The sequence below is a fragment of the Platalea leucorodia genome (assembly GCF_965183815.1).
Source record: "Platalea leucorodia genome assembly, chromosome: 4".
Lineage (NCBI taxonomy): Eukaryota > Metazoa > Chordata > Aves > Pelecaniformes > Threskiornithidae > Platalea > Platalea leucorodia.
This window is the reverse complement of record NC_138826.1, coordinates 110624470-110641518: the sequence shown is the minus strand read 5'-3', so window position 1 is coordinate 110641518 and position 17049 is coordinate 110624470. Positions and strand designations below refer to the sequence as shown.

The following is a 17049-nucleotide window of genomic DNA, read 5'->3' as shown; positions in this document are numbered from 1 at the left end:
GCTGACACTTCTCTAGGAGGAACTTAAAAGCATTCCCAAGGTTTCTGGGTCACTTGGGTATTTTTTTTTCCTCGTTGCATTCCTCAGAAAATACCTCACTATATGACAAAAGCTGCTTAGGTGAAGTCTTGGTGTTGACATCTTCAAGTTATCTTAGAATTAACTCAACCTTAATGTGGTTGCAATAGGTGTTTTTTGTCTAGTAGTAATTGTAAGAAGGAAGAGATTTCTGAAGGGGCGACCAAGACATTTTCTTGGCAGCTGTTTCAACAAGTAATATGTCCTAAAACATGTCTCTTAACAGGGTATGAATTACTGGTAAGTGGTGTAAGAAATACAGATAAGACTATCTGTAGTTTTCAAGTGTTACTTGTTTGGTTTTGTGTGTGTATATATATACGTGTATATATATGAGACAAAATTGTCATTCATGGCTAGAGGCACCTGTAAGACTTGGGATTTTATCTCAGCAGATCTGGACTGCTGACTTCTAAGGCAGGATAGTTAAAACTGAAAAAATGGGAGACAAGCATTCCTTTAACTTGATAGAATTAGAGATCCCTGTAATAAATCAACGCAAATTCTTGCTCAGTTGCTTCCCCAAATGGTCATTTTAATGGATTATTTTTGAACTTCAGAATATGAGGGTTGTTTTTATGTGTTCAAAACTTGCCAGATATTTTCTAAGGGGTAGAAATAACAAGGCTATAGATTCTATTCAATTTCTAGACTATAATCTAGCAACAAGACTTGTGTTTTATCTTCAGTATATTCTCAAGGATTTGGAATTAATTTTCTGTGACTTTTTTTATCATTTGGCAAGATTTCTTTGATATTTTTTTCCTTGTGTATGAGAGGGAGGCATGATAAAGGAGACTGGGGAAGAATTTATAGTGAGCTGCTATCAGCTTCCACTGGTATCTGGAAGAGGTATCATGATTGGAATATCAAGCAAAAACTGAAAGCTCTGTTTGACTTCCCGTGTTGGTTTCGGTGATTTATTTGAATTCTTATTTAACTGTGCAGTACAGAGTTACCACATTACTCCTTCCATCCCCAAAGACATACTGCTTAAGCTCCTCTTATCAAGTTGTTTTTTTAAACTAGATGGGATGTTTGTGATTTCCTGATGTAATCTGGTGTGTAACAGAATCACTAGGACTTCCCAGAACTGATTTCTGGTTTGAATTAGGACATGCTTTTTGCTATAAAACCATGGTATGGTTCCCAAACACTTCCATGGCTGGTGAATCCATTCTCAGTCTTTAGGATGTGGTTACAGTAACTACATGAGGCACACATTTTTTGTGAATATTTGTGAATATTTTTACTCTTCAGGTTCTTGCCATAGTTCGAAGACCTTCTGATCAACTATTAACTGAATCATTTTCCTTTGCACAGACCTTTGTAGTGAACGCCAAGGTAAAGGGTGAGGAAGCTCACCCACCCTTTCACATAAACTTTGAGCAGATGGTTGGAGGTTCAGGCCAACAGGGCAGTTCAGCTGAGTGGTGTGGGTCAGTCCTGGGTGTCTCAGCCCTTACCGCTAGGTCAGGAGCTCTTCACCAAAGCCTGAGGTTTACTGTAGCTGCAATTACAGTGTTGTCCTGACAAGTTGGTTGTACTCTGTGTGTAAAAACAAGAGAAAGAATGATAAACTGGTAGAGAAATAAGTGTAGTAAAGCTTATCCCTTATTCTGCTACACCCCATTCAAAATTTTGGTCTGAAATATGTAACTATGTTTGTCAGCTGGAGTGAAGTAGGAGCTCACTTTTTGCATATGGTTCCTGTATTCTTCTATTTTCTTCCTCCTTCTCTTTGTTTTTTTTTTTTTAATACTAGAAATGCATCATTATTTTTTTTTCTTCCCAGAAGTGAACTGATGGTGAGCAGAAAAACATTCTTGAAATGTGCAGTTTGTTTACTTTAATTTGCCCTTGAAAGAAAGACGGATGATTATTATTATTATTTTTTAAATCCTATTGCTGCAATAGGTGTTTTTTAAGAAGGCTAGTCACTCAGCTGTATTTGCATACTATTTTTAATTATGGCATTCCTTAAGGACACGTTGCTATAATCATATTTTTACATAAATTGTTTGCTGCTTCCTCTTACTCTATTTCCTCCAGCTAGCTGTGCAGAAATCAAAGCAACGGCAAGTATGTGGGGTAAAGTTCCATGGATTTGCTTTTTAATGTGTTGGGTTTATAATCGCTGTCAGCCTGATCCTGTCACTTTATTTTTGCCTCTTCCATACCTCTTATTTGTATAGGTGTGTTATTAGCCAGGAGGTTTAAAGAGGAGAGATTTCCTCCCAGCTATATGTTGTGTATAACATACACAACACAGCTACAAGTCAGTGTGGGTTTGTAGGTGCAAGTGTCTGGCGAAGGGAATGGCAAACTGTTAGTCTTCTCTAAACTCTATTCAGCCATTAGTAGGCACAAGTAAAAGGTGCAGTTTGGCTCAGTAGTGTTTTCAGTGAAACACATCCCAAATCTAACTGTAGCCCCTACAAGCTGCAGAGGAAATCTGGAGCAAGTAGTTACTGGAGACAAACGTTGTTAGTAAAGGGAGAATATCTTAAGCTAAGATGCCAGATGAATCCCCTCCCTAGTGAAGAGATAATCTAAACATCCACAGAGGTGAAGATGGAGAGGAATTGCTTAGTGTGTTGCATAGCTGTAAATGCAAATAAAATGTGACTGGAAATGCGAGGGGTTTAAGCTGCAGACTGACAGGAGGATGAGGCACGCGGAGGAAGGGAGCTTGGATAATGACGTCTTAAGCAAGGGAGGGATCAGCTGACTCTTCCAGCCAAAAGGGCTAAAGCTGCTTTTCCCGTCTGTGTGGGAATGGTCTTAATCTCTGTAATCTAATGGCTTCTTCTGAGCCGTAGTACAGGAATGCTGAAAACATTCAATGCGTGTTGAGTCTGGCGAGACTGCAGTATCGGGGTGGGTTCCTGCAGAACAAGGCTTGAACGCCTGCTCAACGAAAAGTGCAGAGAGCTCAGTCTGCTGGACCTCCGGATGCATGTGGATGGATAAAGTTTTTCTTGGAGCTGTCGCCATCAGAATCATCCATTGCTAAAGGACTTTGTCTATTACTATAACCTTGTTTTCAATGCATGTGAACAATTGGTGCTAGCTGAGGGTTCAGGTTTGGAAGGCAACTACTAGACTGGGGGAGCTAGATTAACATGCTAAGGTTAGTAGTGGTTTTAGTACTTCCATTTCAAAACCTAGTTGTATCTAAACAAGGAATAAAAACTTGCTTGCTGTTCTTGCATTTGAAAGAGAAAATGATAGGCAATACCCTTTGGGGTTTGCACCTCACTGAGGTTCACGTTCTGCTTTTCTTTCCATTACTGTTTGTGCCTGCTTATGGAGGGCAGTTTTGTAGGTATCAGCACTCTGGTCCCAGTGCTACAAGGTGCTTTGTAAGCACGCGTGTATCCTATGGTTTATACGAAGTATTAGCTAATTCCCATTCAGGGATATTCAAGCCTTTTGCAATGCTAATTTTAGCAGCTCAGGGAAGAGGAGTTGGTGGTAGCAGCAGCTAAGAGTAAACAAACCAGGTGGCTGTTAGAGAAGAAGGTTAGTCATGAACCGGTAAATCGAAGAAATGCCGCGTGAGGATAAAGAGCTTTAGGAGGAAATAAAGTCCTCTCCCACAAGGGTTTTGCATTCCACTCTGTACAGCAGACTGGCAGGAGTCTCGAGGGGCTTATAAAACTGCTGGTTTCGGTTATGGTTTGTATACCAGCATTACAAAAAGTCGGGATTATACTTCTTTCCCTTTGAAATTTCTGCTCCCCCACACTCTTCATTTTCATGTGCTTTTTTGAATCATGTATGTGACTGACTCCAGTGTTTTCTCTGGCTTCTGCTTTTTGGTATAAATGACCTGACGATTCTTTGTAAGAGGAGTGACCTAGTGGAATACAGACCTCATGAAAATAGAAAGCCATACATGGTCCTCAGGCAGACCTGGGATGTTAGAAAGTGGTAAACCTTAGAGGTGAAGTGTGTGGTGGTGTTTGTGACCAGCAAAAGACATGTACTACAAAGTCCTGCTCTGTACAGAAATGCTAATACCTCCTCAAACAGCCCTAGTAATTATATGCAACAAATTGACTGTGAAGCTGAGTCAGAGTCCAGTTGCCAGCTGTGTCAGAACACCCTTGGTGTAGTTTCTCCTGATGTGAGGGTCAAGCACCTGCAGTAGCAGAGCTAGAGAAGACCAGAGGAACAGTTTCACTGCATTGGTTTTGCTGTCGTCTTACTGACCTGGCCAGCCTATAGTCACCTTTGGTTCAGAAATCTGGAAGCAGAATGAAGAGTGGATTTGTGTAGCAGGTGAAGACGCTGGTAAGAGAGTAAGTAGCTGCTGTGTATATCTATGGCACCCAAATACCAGCTGTGGGCCATAGTAGCCATTCCTTGCTAGGTGGTCAACCCTGGCCAGGGAATTCTGATGCTGCAGCACTGGCTCCTAAAGCGTGCTGATGGCAGTGAGCTTACCCTGGGCTTCTCCCATCCTTTACTCCTCCCTCTAAGCCTCCTTTCTTTCAGCTTAAAACCCTGGACTCGCAGACACTAACAGGGTATTCTTGGGTGATCGGCACGTGTCCCTTGCCCTTGTGGAGTTCCTCTGATGAGAACTGTGGTTTATGTATGGTGACTTGTGGGGAATCTTCTTGAATGTTTTCCCTGGGCACCCAGAGAAGCTGCAGGAAAAAGACGTGAGTCCAGGCTTTGCTGCAGAGCTGCCAGAGCCGCTCTTGCTTGCTTTGTACTAACGAATTTGTTCAGAAGTTTTTCTAGGTCTGACTTCTGACGGAGAGGCTTCTCATAAAACTAGGGACAGTTTATTAAGAGGTGTAGGAAAGGTTTTGCTTGTACTCAGAGATACTTACATGATGCACCATGTATATTGAGTTCATGTCTAGCCTTCCCGGACAAAAAAAAAAAAACCTGCAAAGCTCTGGCTCAGTTTTCCTGGAAACATTGTTGGAAGAGGCAATCATGAGCAGGTTAGAGCACTCGTCTGGGGTTTAGGAGGTCTCAGTACAGACGAAGGAGGATTCAGACCTCCATTTCTCATATGCAAGGACTCTGCTCTGACTGGTGGAGGATGGGTTGTGCTCTTGCTCGCTCTCAACTTGGCTTCCAAAAGCACAAGCTTCCCGAGACCAGGGGAGAGGGAAAGGGTGCGACTCCAGCCCCGTGTGGCAGCAGGCTGGAGTCCAGGGCTAGTCCTTGTTTCGGGACCGGCTTGTGCAATCTGCCCTCATCGTTGGGCAAAGCACATGAATGGTGGTGGCATGAGGGTGCCAGAATGCTGGAGGGCCCAACCCAGGAGGATCACGTGCTGTCACACCGCCTTTTCGTGGGGCGGACTAACCGAAGTGCAGCACTGCGCTGACAGAGACGTATTGTTTTAGCTCCTCCACCAGCTCAAACAGATGCCGCCTACGCATTGTGTTATGTAGGTGGGGTGTGCTCTTGCTGCTTCTGCCTTTTTTTGGGTGCCCAATTTGGCTTAATGAATTGTGGGGTCGGTGTGAAAGCTCAGGCGGGGCAGCAGTCAGCACTGCCGTGCCTGTCCTTTTTGTATAACTGGGCTGGAGATTTCGGGAGCCCCATGTGGAACCTGCCCTTCCTGGCTTAGTAACAAAAGCCTTGGAAGAGCCTACTGCTGTTCCTGAGTCAGACGTTTAAATGTTTATAGCCTGTTTCACTTCTGCCAAAAACAGGGAGTGAAAACAGTTCCTGCAATAACGACTAAATTTTTGCAGTTCCCTTCATTTTGAATGGATTCTGCAACTCTTCTGGCATTTTTAGTCTCTGAAATTTCTGAAAATTCATGGAGCAGCGGTACTTTTCATGACTTTTAGGCTGGCAAAAGTGTACCTAGTAATAGAAAACTTCCCACTTGATGTTTTGAGAAGGGGATCTCTCTCAGTAAGCTATTGATTTTTAAGATAGTACAGATATTTTCAGGAAGCTTAATTTAAAATCCTTCCATAATGAAGGGGAAATGATCCTGTGTCTGTTATAACACAATAAAGCTCCACTGAAAACACTACATGTCAGTGTAAAGTTACTAACTGGTTGTTAGCGTAAGTATTCTGTACATACCATAGTAATGACATCTTAATTCTTTCTAACCTCACCTACTTGAAGTGGGACAAAACAGGAATGGTGAGAGAGGAGACTAGACCACTTTGCACAGAGGAAGATCATCTTGTCAAATATGATGTGCTTCGTAATTCAGTCTCCCTCATCACATGAAATAGAAGAACACTTCACATGAAACTCTGCTATTGAGGTGAGGAAAATAGTACCAGGGGAATGTTAATTGCACTAAAAAGCAGGATGATGGTTCAGACTTAGCCTTCCCTCCACTGCTTCTGGATCAGAGTTGGCTTATTTTCTGTCAACGTAGAGAGAGCCCGTGCTGCTCCCTGCCCTGCAGGCGTATGCAAAGAGACTAAAAAATTGGTCCTCAGAAGCTATGCTTATTGTAAGTACTGGAGCAGGAGCTCTGCCTTTGAAAGAGCAAAGAGAGGCACAACAGAATGATGGAAACAAAAAAGTAAAAAGAGGGATTGTTTTACTGCCAAACCTGTGGTAGGGATTTTTTTTAAGGCAAATTGGCATGACTGTTTCTGAATATGACAGGTCAGTTCTTCGTTTTGATATGTGCAGGTAAACCAGACTGAGCTGGAGAAAGGTTATAGTGAAAATGTGGTTTTTATATTTAACTGTTTCATTTCTCCAATCTACCAAAATGCCTATATAGAACGGGGTAAGGAGGAGGAAAGGATATGCACTTAATCAATGTAGTTCATCTTTAATGTTTCTGTCTGTTTTTTTGGCTTTTTATGACACCAATATTCCTATTAGAAAATCTTTTTTCCCCTTTTTTTCCTCTGTGAAAGACTCATGCAAACAAGCAAGAGGCCTTGACCACAAGGGAAAACCATTACATTGACAAAACAAGGTGTTCTCAAATGCGAAAAAAACCCCAAATAGTTCTTCCTTCAGTTTTCCTTCTTTGCTGACTTGTTTTTGTTTTGGGTCATGTGTCCCCATCGTCCCCTGTCCCGTCCTGTCCCCCATCTGATTACCATTTGGATGTCTTACTTTTTGTCCCCATGCATAGACTGGTTGGGTTAAAAAAAAAAAAAAAAAATCTTCCTGTGTTTTTATGCTTTTAGCATTATTTTCTTCTACACAGTGTAGCTGAGCAAAGATCAGCTGAAGATAAAGTAGTTCAGGAGGAGTCTTTTGGAACAGTAGGAAAAGAAGTTTTTGAGGAAGAAGGAATGAGAGTTCACGGAGGATTAGTTGTGTTGCTGATGTGTTGGCAACGCATTTTGATCCCTATATAGTAGTAGATCATGTGAGATGTTGGATTTGGGATGGTTTGGGTTTTATTTTTTTTTACTTTTGATTTTATTTTTTGCATACAGGGGTTTCTTTACTCACCTAGGACTGCTCACCACTGAATAAATAAGCTGTTGAATGATACAAAAAAATATGACAGAAGTTCACTCTTGCTGTGAAGAATTCCGCTATGACACTAACTGCTAAAGGTTATGGAGGTGAATCAGGGCTTGTAGATGGCTCTGTTCCTTCTAAGTAGCTAGCGCTTTCACTGGCACCTTGAACTGTGCTCTTAGAAAGAGGAAACTGTAATCGCAATGTATTGGGAATAGTATTTGTGTAGTAGTCTCTGCGATGCTGTAACACTGGTTGCCGTTCCACTCCTTAGCACCGCGCAGCATCCCTGGCAGAGGAGGGCCCTGCACTGCAGGTAGGTGGCGGTTCAGAGGGTACTGCCACAAGTCCCTCTTCTTATGCTGGTGGAAGAGGACCTCTTCCTGACCATCACCAAGCAGGATGCTCTGTCATTTCACTTGATGTAGCTGCCTGATTTTTTGTATACAACACTTAGCCTCCTCAGTGTTGCTTCACAAAATACCTATGGCAAGATAAAGAGGAAAAAAAAATTATTCTAATCTTTGTGCCTGAGTTGTCATAAAGAACCACCTCTGAGTTAGACAAAGTCTGAGAGCTTCTGCCTTCAGTTTAACAGGACCTGCCCTTAATCTACTTCTTTTTTAAAACTAAATGGTGTAGCATGGAGTCCACGTAAAACATAGTTACCAAAACAGGTTCTGAGGAAGCACTTGGCAAAAGAGGAATCAGTGATGCTGAAACCCATCATTATGCCTCGTCAAGTTAACTCGTGGCTTTTCTGAATTAAAGGGAATAGAAAAATAAAAATCTAGAGTATGAACATAGGTTGGCTTTAGTCTGTTGGTGTAAAAGGTTGCTGGACTTAAAGTTAAAATAATATGAATTCCTACTTTTCCAACAAAGAATGTGAGGACAGTGCCAGAAAAAAACAGCATGAAGAACTCTTGCTTAAAATGCGGTCAGTTTACAGTGCTGTATTGAATCATCTTGGTAACAGTATCTGGTATTGTAGTAGGAAGGAATTTCTAAAACTGTGATCAGTTAACTCCACAGTCGGGCTGCATCTCCCACCCTCTTCCCACTGTTGCTGCTGTGTTTCTGCTGAGATGACTCTCCATACCACTTGTTGTCCAGCTCTGGAAGAGCTATGAAGAACCAGAAGGCTGGTATCTGTTTTGGAAGTAACCACCTAACCACACAAGGCAAAGGAAGGGTTAGACAGTCAACCTGGAGTTTGGGGCTTGAGAAGGGAGGTTTCTAGGTTCTTCCTTCCTAAAATGCTAAGAGTAGTCCTCCTAAGCAGGTGAGCTTTGTGCTTCCCAAGTGAAGTGTAGAAGTCCAAGTATGAAGGAGGACATGAACTTAAGAGGTAACTTAAAGAAGAAAGGACAGCTAATGAAGTGGAGTTGCTAGAGCGATGGCTTAGACAAGCCCTTTTCTTTCCCAAGCATCTGGCCTGCAAAGAAGTAGAATGTCTTGCAGTGTCTAGCATCAAAGGCTAATGTTTTATCTGAAGTCTGGATAGATTTGTGGTAAGTCTTTGGCAGTCTCTGTGGTTCTCAAGTCACTGGTGGAAAGGACATAAGCCCTGGGGGAGGAGAGTCAGAGATTAGAAGAAGAATGGGTAACAAATAGTATGCAATTAAGCTGTATCCAGTTATACCTATGAATTGTGAACTTGTCTTCAGAGGAGTATATGAATTACAAAATAACTGTAAACAGGAAAAAAGCAGATTAGGGATTTCTATTGTAGGTCCTTCCTCCATCACTGCTTGTTGGTCAGACAATGTTCTTTGCATGTCTTTGCTTTATCACAAGTGATGGAGCCGTTCTGTGTCTTCCACAGCACTGCCATTTGCTGGTGGTGTTTAAGGTAAAGACTAAAAGCTCTTCAATGTCTATGATGATGAAAATAGATGTGTTTTCAGACTCCCAACATCTTAATAACGTCATATAGTTGGTTTAGTTGGGACAAAGTTAACAAATTAGCTTTCAGTAGGCGTTGGAAGTCTGGCAAGGGTAGAAGCTGCCTGCGCTGGAGAAAACTCCCAATGTCTGGCTCTGTCAGCGCGGCTGGCGAGATCCAGTTTGACGGTGTGCGGTTGGGATTTAGTGCGTTTAGTACCAATTAAACAACATACTTGAACTCTGGTAATGTTCAAAGGGTTGTAGAGAGATTTGCCATAATTAACATAGACGTAGAAGGGTTATTTCTGTCTTGTTAAGTACTGGTGTTTCCCCATGTAAATATGACAGAGTGCATGTACGCTTTTTGGCATTTCTAGTTTTTAACTGACTCCTTAGATTTAACATTGAACTGATTTGGTAGCTAGAAAAAGTGGTCTGCAGTCTTTAGCTACGCTCCGAAAGATTTTTTTTTTTTTTTTTTTTTTTTTTGGTCACTTTGTCCCAGGAGGGGATTTTGCAGCTTACCTGTAGGCCTACGAAGGAATGCTATTATGTAAAACAGCTACTAGGAGAGTCCCTAATCCACCTCCAATCCCTTATTAAGGGAGACATCCGCTTTACTGCACATGCAGTATTGAATTAGAAATCCCACCTGCTGCCACGCCTTCCCAGCCTGATGTATCATCCTTCTTTTCTAAACACTATTGAGATACTGTTCAGTCTCACCTGAACTAAATACTTTGGTGTTTAAGAGCTTTTTATCAAAATGTTTCTTACAAGCTTGTGTATTCTGGGGAGCAAACTGAAATTTTTCCGTTGTTCTAGTGGCTGATGACATACGATAATGCAACGAAATGCTTGTCTTTTAACAATTACATGGTATCAACTAAACTTTTTGAATTGTTAAGTCTTTACATTTAAATGATAAAATCCTTAAGAGTGCAGGTGTGTCAATTGTGTTACACCTAATAGAGGATAAAATGGTGTAGAACACCTGAAATGGATATATTTTTTTGGTAACTTGAGATGCATTGCTGAGGGTGGTCCTTCCTATGGGATCAACTCTCCTAGGGTTTACAGTGCAATAATATGCAAGTTAATGTCGTTGAGACACTGTTGCTGCCTTTTCTTACATTTTTCTCTCATTTTAAAAAGTGCAATGTTATCCAGATATTGTCCTGCTTTTCTACACAAGTTGACTTTGTTAGAGAGATTTTTAAAACTTTTTTTTCAGGTCACACCTGCTGTCATGACCTAAAGGGTTACCCAGCCTGCAGGTATATGGAGATTGTGACTGTGGGTTGGTAGGATTCTGTAACATACAAGGACATGGAGGTTTTTTACTCTTAAATTTTTCTACTTTATTACAGATTTCCGCAAATACCACAAAAATCACCACTAGCAATTATGCCTGTGAATGATAAAGAAAATATATATATGAATGAAAAAATATATATGCATATATATATAAAGATGTTATAAATTATTGACAGCAATCAATAGTATGGCAGCAACCAAGTAGGTATATGTTATTACAGGTTACTACAAACTTATCACTAGTGAAGCAAACTTATCAATAACATAGCAGCAGAAATACTTATGATAGGTTACTTATATGCACATACATGTGTATGTTCACAATAATACCAGTATCAAGCTTAATAGACAGATATCAGAATGTGCTAGGTCATCCCAGAAGGGAGGACAAACCAAACACTCCCTGGCGAGGGTCCAAGATCTTGTAGAAAGTTTGTGTGGAGAGCTCAACCAATTTAGGAAAGGAAAAGTACGTGCAGCACGGGAAGCTCTCAGAGAGAGAAGCTTCATTTTTGGATAAAGATTAAGTCATTTTTATATCCTGGAGAAATAAGGAGGTGTAGGACACCACCACTTCAGCAATCAATAGGTACTGTTAATTTCTGTTTTTCACCCGGAATAGCCAATAGATGTTGATGTTTTCTGTGCTCTCAGGCCAATTTTTATTTTTCCAGACTGTTTTCCTGTTCTTGCAGATAGAACAGCCAATGGCAGTTACCAATTCTTACTTTCTCAGGGTGTTTTCCCCCTTTTCCAGACTATTTTTTACCTTTTCAGATGATAAGTTGCTGTTACAGTTCCTTGGTTTTGCGCTTATCAGTGGTATCTCAGGATGTCTCTGGTTTCTAGGTACCCAACTGTGTACTTCTCAGAGGCCAACTGCACTTCTCAAGGATGCTTCTGGTTCCCAGGGTGGCAGGCATTTTCTCTGTCAGCATTTCAGCAGACGTTTTCTTCTGTTCAGTAACTTTCCCCTTCTAACCTGGTCACCTTTATGGCTGCTCACGTCACCTGCATATCCAGTTAAGACGTGCACTGCTCCTCTTGTAATATTTCAAAGTTTCTTGCCCAGCTGAAGATAGGGAGCTGAGATTGATATACCTGGGAGGGAAATTATGGAAGGTGATTAATCTTGGACCTGAAGCTTGACCTTTTATGTTTTACCCTTTTGTGTGGGTGTGGAGGGGGAGGATGTTTGAATTTTCACTGTCTGAAGATGAAATCCAAGGAGCACTCTGTTCTCATTGTCAAGGAGGATACTCATCTGTAAAGCCCAGTAGATAGATAGAATGGTGAAATGTTCTCACAGGCTCTTCTCAAGGGTCCGTGACCTCTGCTCTCTGTAGCCAACTTCACTCGTTCTGCAGGAGGACCCCTCAGGGCTGGAGAAATGTTGTCTCTAAGTTCAGTTCAGCTTGGCCAAATTGTAGATTATTTCAGAGGAGAGAGCAAGGAAGAACACTTCTTACCCGCTCTGTGGTTTCTGTTGCTTAGCAAACGTGAAGTATTTAACTGAACACAGAGGTTTTACAATACCAGACCATGCTGCTGCCAAAGTAGCAACAAATGCTGCTTTAAAGAGTTGGAGAGGCCAGAGCGGTCATAGTGGGGTGGATTTAAATCGCAAAGTCATGTACTTCAAGGTTAGGAAATGCCATGAAATGTGAAGCTGTGACAATCCTTAATGATGAGATGCTGTATTTTTTGTTTTGTTTTATAGGAGTTCTACCTCGTTCGTTGTGTACCCTTTAATTCTGCCTCTTTGCATACAGAAATTCTGTATCTCTGGCATTGCTTGTCCTCCTAGTGGTCAAGTTTCTGGGGATTTTGTTCTTTTTTTAATAGAACAAGATGCAGTGCAATCAGAACAATGAGAATTAAGGAAGCTGGAAGATCTGAGTAGACTTTCAGGGGCATCGAGGTTAATTTACACTATTTGTGGTTTTCTTATGTACACACAATGCATAGTCACTTCCTCTTTAAAAAAAAAAAAAAGTACTTAATGAAGAATTTTTTTCCCTTTAATGGTCTTGAGAAGAAAACATCCCTATCAAGCTTTGGAACTTTTTGTGATATCTTCATGGTATTGCACAAGCTCCAGTGCATTTGAAGCGCAACAGATGTTTCCCCTCAGCTGTGTGCATGCTCTTGTTCTGGAACAAGGCGAGCCCTTGAAAGTAGGGTAAGCTAATTATAAATGTAGTTTTCTTGTTGGATTTTAAATTCCTTGTGGACACATAATTAGGAACAGCTCCATGTATAGTATGCCCTTATGTCCATATCTTTCCATTTATTTACAGGAGAGACAATACCTGCTGCAACAGTGGAAGTTCCTTACCCTTCCCATGGGGATAAATTTCAGTTTTAGTTGCTGGAGGATAACTTGGTTTCTGTGCTCCAGCTCTTCTTTCCAGGGTCACTAACAAAGCATCACAAAGCATCACGGCGAGATGACAGCACTCCTTTCAGTCTGGTGCAGTTCAACCTGTAGCCTCATGGTGGAAGCCATCACGTTGTACTGTCCTCTCGATTTGTGTATTTTTTTCCTATCTCTCCTAATTCTGTGCTCTAAACCACTTAGTGCTGCAGGAATGCAGATAATCTACCACCACCTAACTTGCACAGTGGATAAAATGATTGGAGATACTGCACAAGGGCCTCCTGCAGAGGGGGAAAGTTTATCAGGTCTTCTGAATATTTGCACTAGGGCTTCGGACCTTCTCAAAACACGTAATGACTGGAGTCAGAGAGGCTCAGATATCTAAGTTATCTGATTATCAAAGATTTACAAGGCAATATGTGAAAAGAAACAGAAGAGGTTGCTGGAGGGTAGAACATAATGTATGAATCTTGTAAAACAACATGAAGTCTGAACCCCTGTATCTGTGTTGATAGTGGAATTAGTGAGTATTTTCTGTTCTGATTTGCTTTAATCTTGAAATACACCTGCTGTTCTACTATTTATTGAGATTGAGCTTAAAAACCAGCCCAGAGATCAAAATGTAGAGAAATTTTTTTGTTTAAAAGGGGAAAGAAACAAAAAAAGAGATTCCCAGTCGTCTTATTGTCATGTGTCTTGTATGCCTATCTGGGAAAAGTGATTAGTGATAGTGACCCGTTGTAGCTCTAGAGTAAAATAAGGTTGTGAACAAGGATACTGCCAGTGACAAAAAGGCAAGGCTAATTAGCCGCAGAAAAGCCTTATGCATAGTTGATACTAAGTTCTCACGACAAAAGTTGTGACAGTGTGTATATGTGCTTGTATAAGTAAATATATGTGTGTGTATGTATATATATATTTATATATAAATTATTATATGGAAGTTAGTAGGGCCCACTGAAACTGTGGAAAAGGGTAAAAATCTGAACTTAATTCCTCGTCTCATAACTCCTTCTTAAAACTATAAGATACTCAATTCCATAATAGGGCCATTTGACTTATATAAAAATACAGGGGTGCCAGAAATTGATGGATAGAGGGTTATATGGCATCATATAACTTTATGTGAGTATATGTTTGGGTTTTTTCCTATCCATAGACATGGGGGAAGAAAACAGATCCTTTTTTTTTCTTTCTTGTTGTGACCACTGGCTTTAGCAATAGACAGCCTTTCCTGCAGATTATTTCTTTGGGGAATGATGAGTACGTCACATTGTATTTAGATAAAGGTAGCTTGTACCAAGGGCTTATTTTTGATACATTGCATTTTGAAAAGAAAACTTTAATGTTGTTTTTCTCCTTGCTTTAACAATTGTAACTAAACATTTTCTACATGATACAGCTGTGTGCTTTTTTTGAAGTCTTTCTGGCCCTTGATTACTTGTTTTTTCAGGTAAATATATTTGGTGTGGCACAGATTAAAAAAAAAAACACTTAATCTGTCATAATTAGGTTTTAATTTTCTTATAGAAGTACTTCAGAGTAACTAAATCTTTTTCTTCTCCCTTAATTAACAGAGGAGGAGCTCAGGAAGCTGAGAGAAGAAACAAACGCTGAAACATTAAGGCAGGAGCTAGAAAAGGAACGGCAGAGGAGATTAGAACTAGAACAAAAAGTCAATGAAGTACTTAAAGCAAGGTAAGAGAAATATCTAAAGTAAGGTAAGAGAAATATCTTCACTGGAAAGCTGAAAGCCACTTGAGATCTCTTACTGTCTTTGAGGAGTTGTGGTGAAAGCATCCATTTCTAGCCTAGGCTCTTTTAAAATAAATTAGTAGCTCACAGAGAGAGAAGCTGCCTATGTTCTCCTGTAAAAGTACATCTTGTACACCCATGTACACCTGAATTATTTGACCATACATACTGCCCTAGCTACCGAGGTGTCTGGGCGCTTGTCTAGTTGGGATATTCTTCATTTCACCTTCTCTGATGCCCTCCCTCTGGGATCTCAGCTACCTGGAGTTATCAGTGTGCACTGTGTGCTACTGAATGCCAGAGCCTTTGGCATGCTGTTGCATATGCTTTGCCTCTTCAAAACCTGTGTCATCTCCAGACTGCCCAGTCCTTGTTACTCCTGTTCTAGCAGCAGCAAGGACATCCCAGTACCACAGCACAACCCTGAATGTATGGGAATGGCAGGAGTCTGAGCCTTCCTTGCCACTGCAGTGACAAATGGAAACGTGCCTCCCTATACCCCTAAGTCCTTTCAGCCTTGAGGACACTCACCTTGATGATGCAAAGCATCACATTTGATGTTGTCTCTCCTTAGTCTGCCTAGCTGCATGGAGTTTAGATCTTAAGACCGTAGCAGCTGCTTGGTGGCCTTGTTGGTCTAGACCACTTGCATACATAGCTGCCTGTGTTATCTTCCTCCTTAGCAGCAGCTAAGATTACTTGGCTGAGCAGTAGGATCTGTAGGAAGGGCGTGAAGGAAGGGCACTGAAGATCAACCAGGGAGCAGTGGTCTCCACCCAGCAGAAAGCCATGGCTTCGCTAAGCTCTGCACCCACCATGACTGATGCAGGTTCCCAGACAGAGCTCCGTCGGGAACACGCTGCCACCCCGGTGTCAGGCTGCAGGGTGTGCCCTGCTCTTACACCAGTACCGGATGGCAGCAGCGGGAGGTGCGCCCAGGGAGAGGAGCTCCTCCGCTTAGTGACAGAGCTCCGGGAGGAGGCGAGTAGGCTGAGTATCAGGGAAAGCAAGAGAGGGAGAGTGCTGGAATTGCACCCTGCCTTCCCTGGGACAGGCCCAACAGGCAGAGAGGACGCACGATACAGAGGATTCCCTGTCCTCTCTCCGCCTGACAGAACACGGTGACTTAAGGGATATGGGGTAATGGCAACAAGTTCCTGCCCAGCACAGCAGGCGAGTCTCCTCTATGACTGCTCCACCTTCCCAGGTGCCCTTGCGTAGTAGGTACGAGGCTCTGCAAGTGGAACCGAACTATGACAAGCCAATGGTTCATCTAGCTTGGAGGTGTCACTGAAGTTAAGTTGGCCTATGCCCTGCGTCAAAACTGCTTCCATAAAGGAGAAAAGATGGGTCATTGTCACAGGAGGCTCCCTTCTGAAGGGAACAGAAGGCCCAATATGCAGACAGGACCCACTTCTTAGGGAAGTCTGCTGCCTCCCTGGGACTCAGGTTAAAGATGTGAAGAGAAAGCTTCCTACCCTGGTACAGCCCTCAGATTACTATCCATTATTGGTTTTTCAGGTAGGCAGTGAGGAAGTTGCAACAAGAAGTCTGACAGCAACCGAGAGACTTCAGGGCCTTGGGACAACTGGTTAAGGGATCAGGAGCACAAGTAGTGTTCTCCTCTGTCCTTCCAGTTGCAGGGAATGATGAGGAAAGAAACAGAAAGAGCCAGGAAATCAATACCTGGCTCCGAGCCTGGTGCCACTGGCAAAATTTTGGATTTTTTGATCATGGGTCAGTCTACACAACACCAGGCAACAGATGGGGTGCACCTCTCTCAAAGGGGGGAAAGGATCTTTACACAGGAGTTAGCAGGGCTCATTGAAAGAGCTTTAAACTAGGAGAGGAAGGGGGAAAGGGATAAAACCAGGCTTGCTAGCAATAAGCCTGGGGGCGGCACGCCAGTGTGTGAGGGATGCTGTGCAAGCAAGGTCCTTTGGTCTGCCATCTCAGTGGAGGCAGGGGATGGAGATCCATGCAGCAGCAAAGAAGCAAGGGTTATGGATGTGTTAGAAACCATGGAAGCGCCTGAGAATGGTCACGTAGGAATTTGGGCTTCTCTGCCCCAAAACGGTGGCGGGATCAATAGCCCAACTGAAATGCATCTACACCAATGCACGCAGCAGATGAATATGAGCCGGCAGTGTGCCCAGGTGGCCAAGACAGTCAATAGCATCCTGGCTTGTATC

At 42.1% G+C, this 17049-nt stretch overlaps 1 protein-coding gene across 1 annotated transcript in view; it reads left to right on the top strand.

Annotated features, from left to right (window-relative positions):
* GRAMD4 (GRAM domain containing 4) overlaps positions 1–17049 on the top strand; it is an 82261-nt gene that overhangs the window by 36878 nt on the left and 28334 nt on the right. The window contains exon 4 of the mRNA XM_082308548.1: positions 14680–14800. Within this exon, the coding sequence (XP_082164674.1) occupies positions 14680–14800 (121 nt within the window). The remainder of the gene's footprint in view (positions 1–14679; positions 14801–17049) is intronic.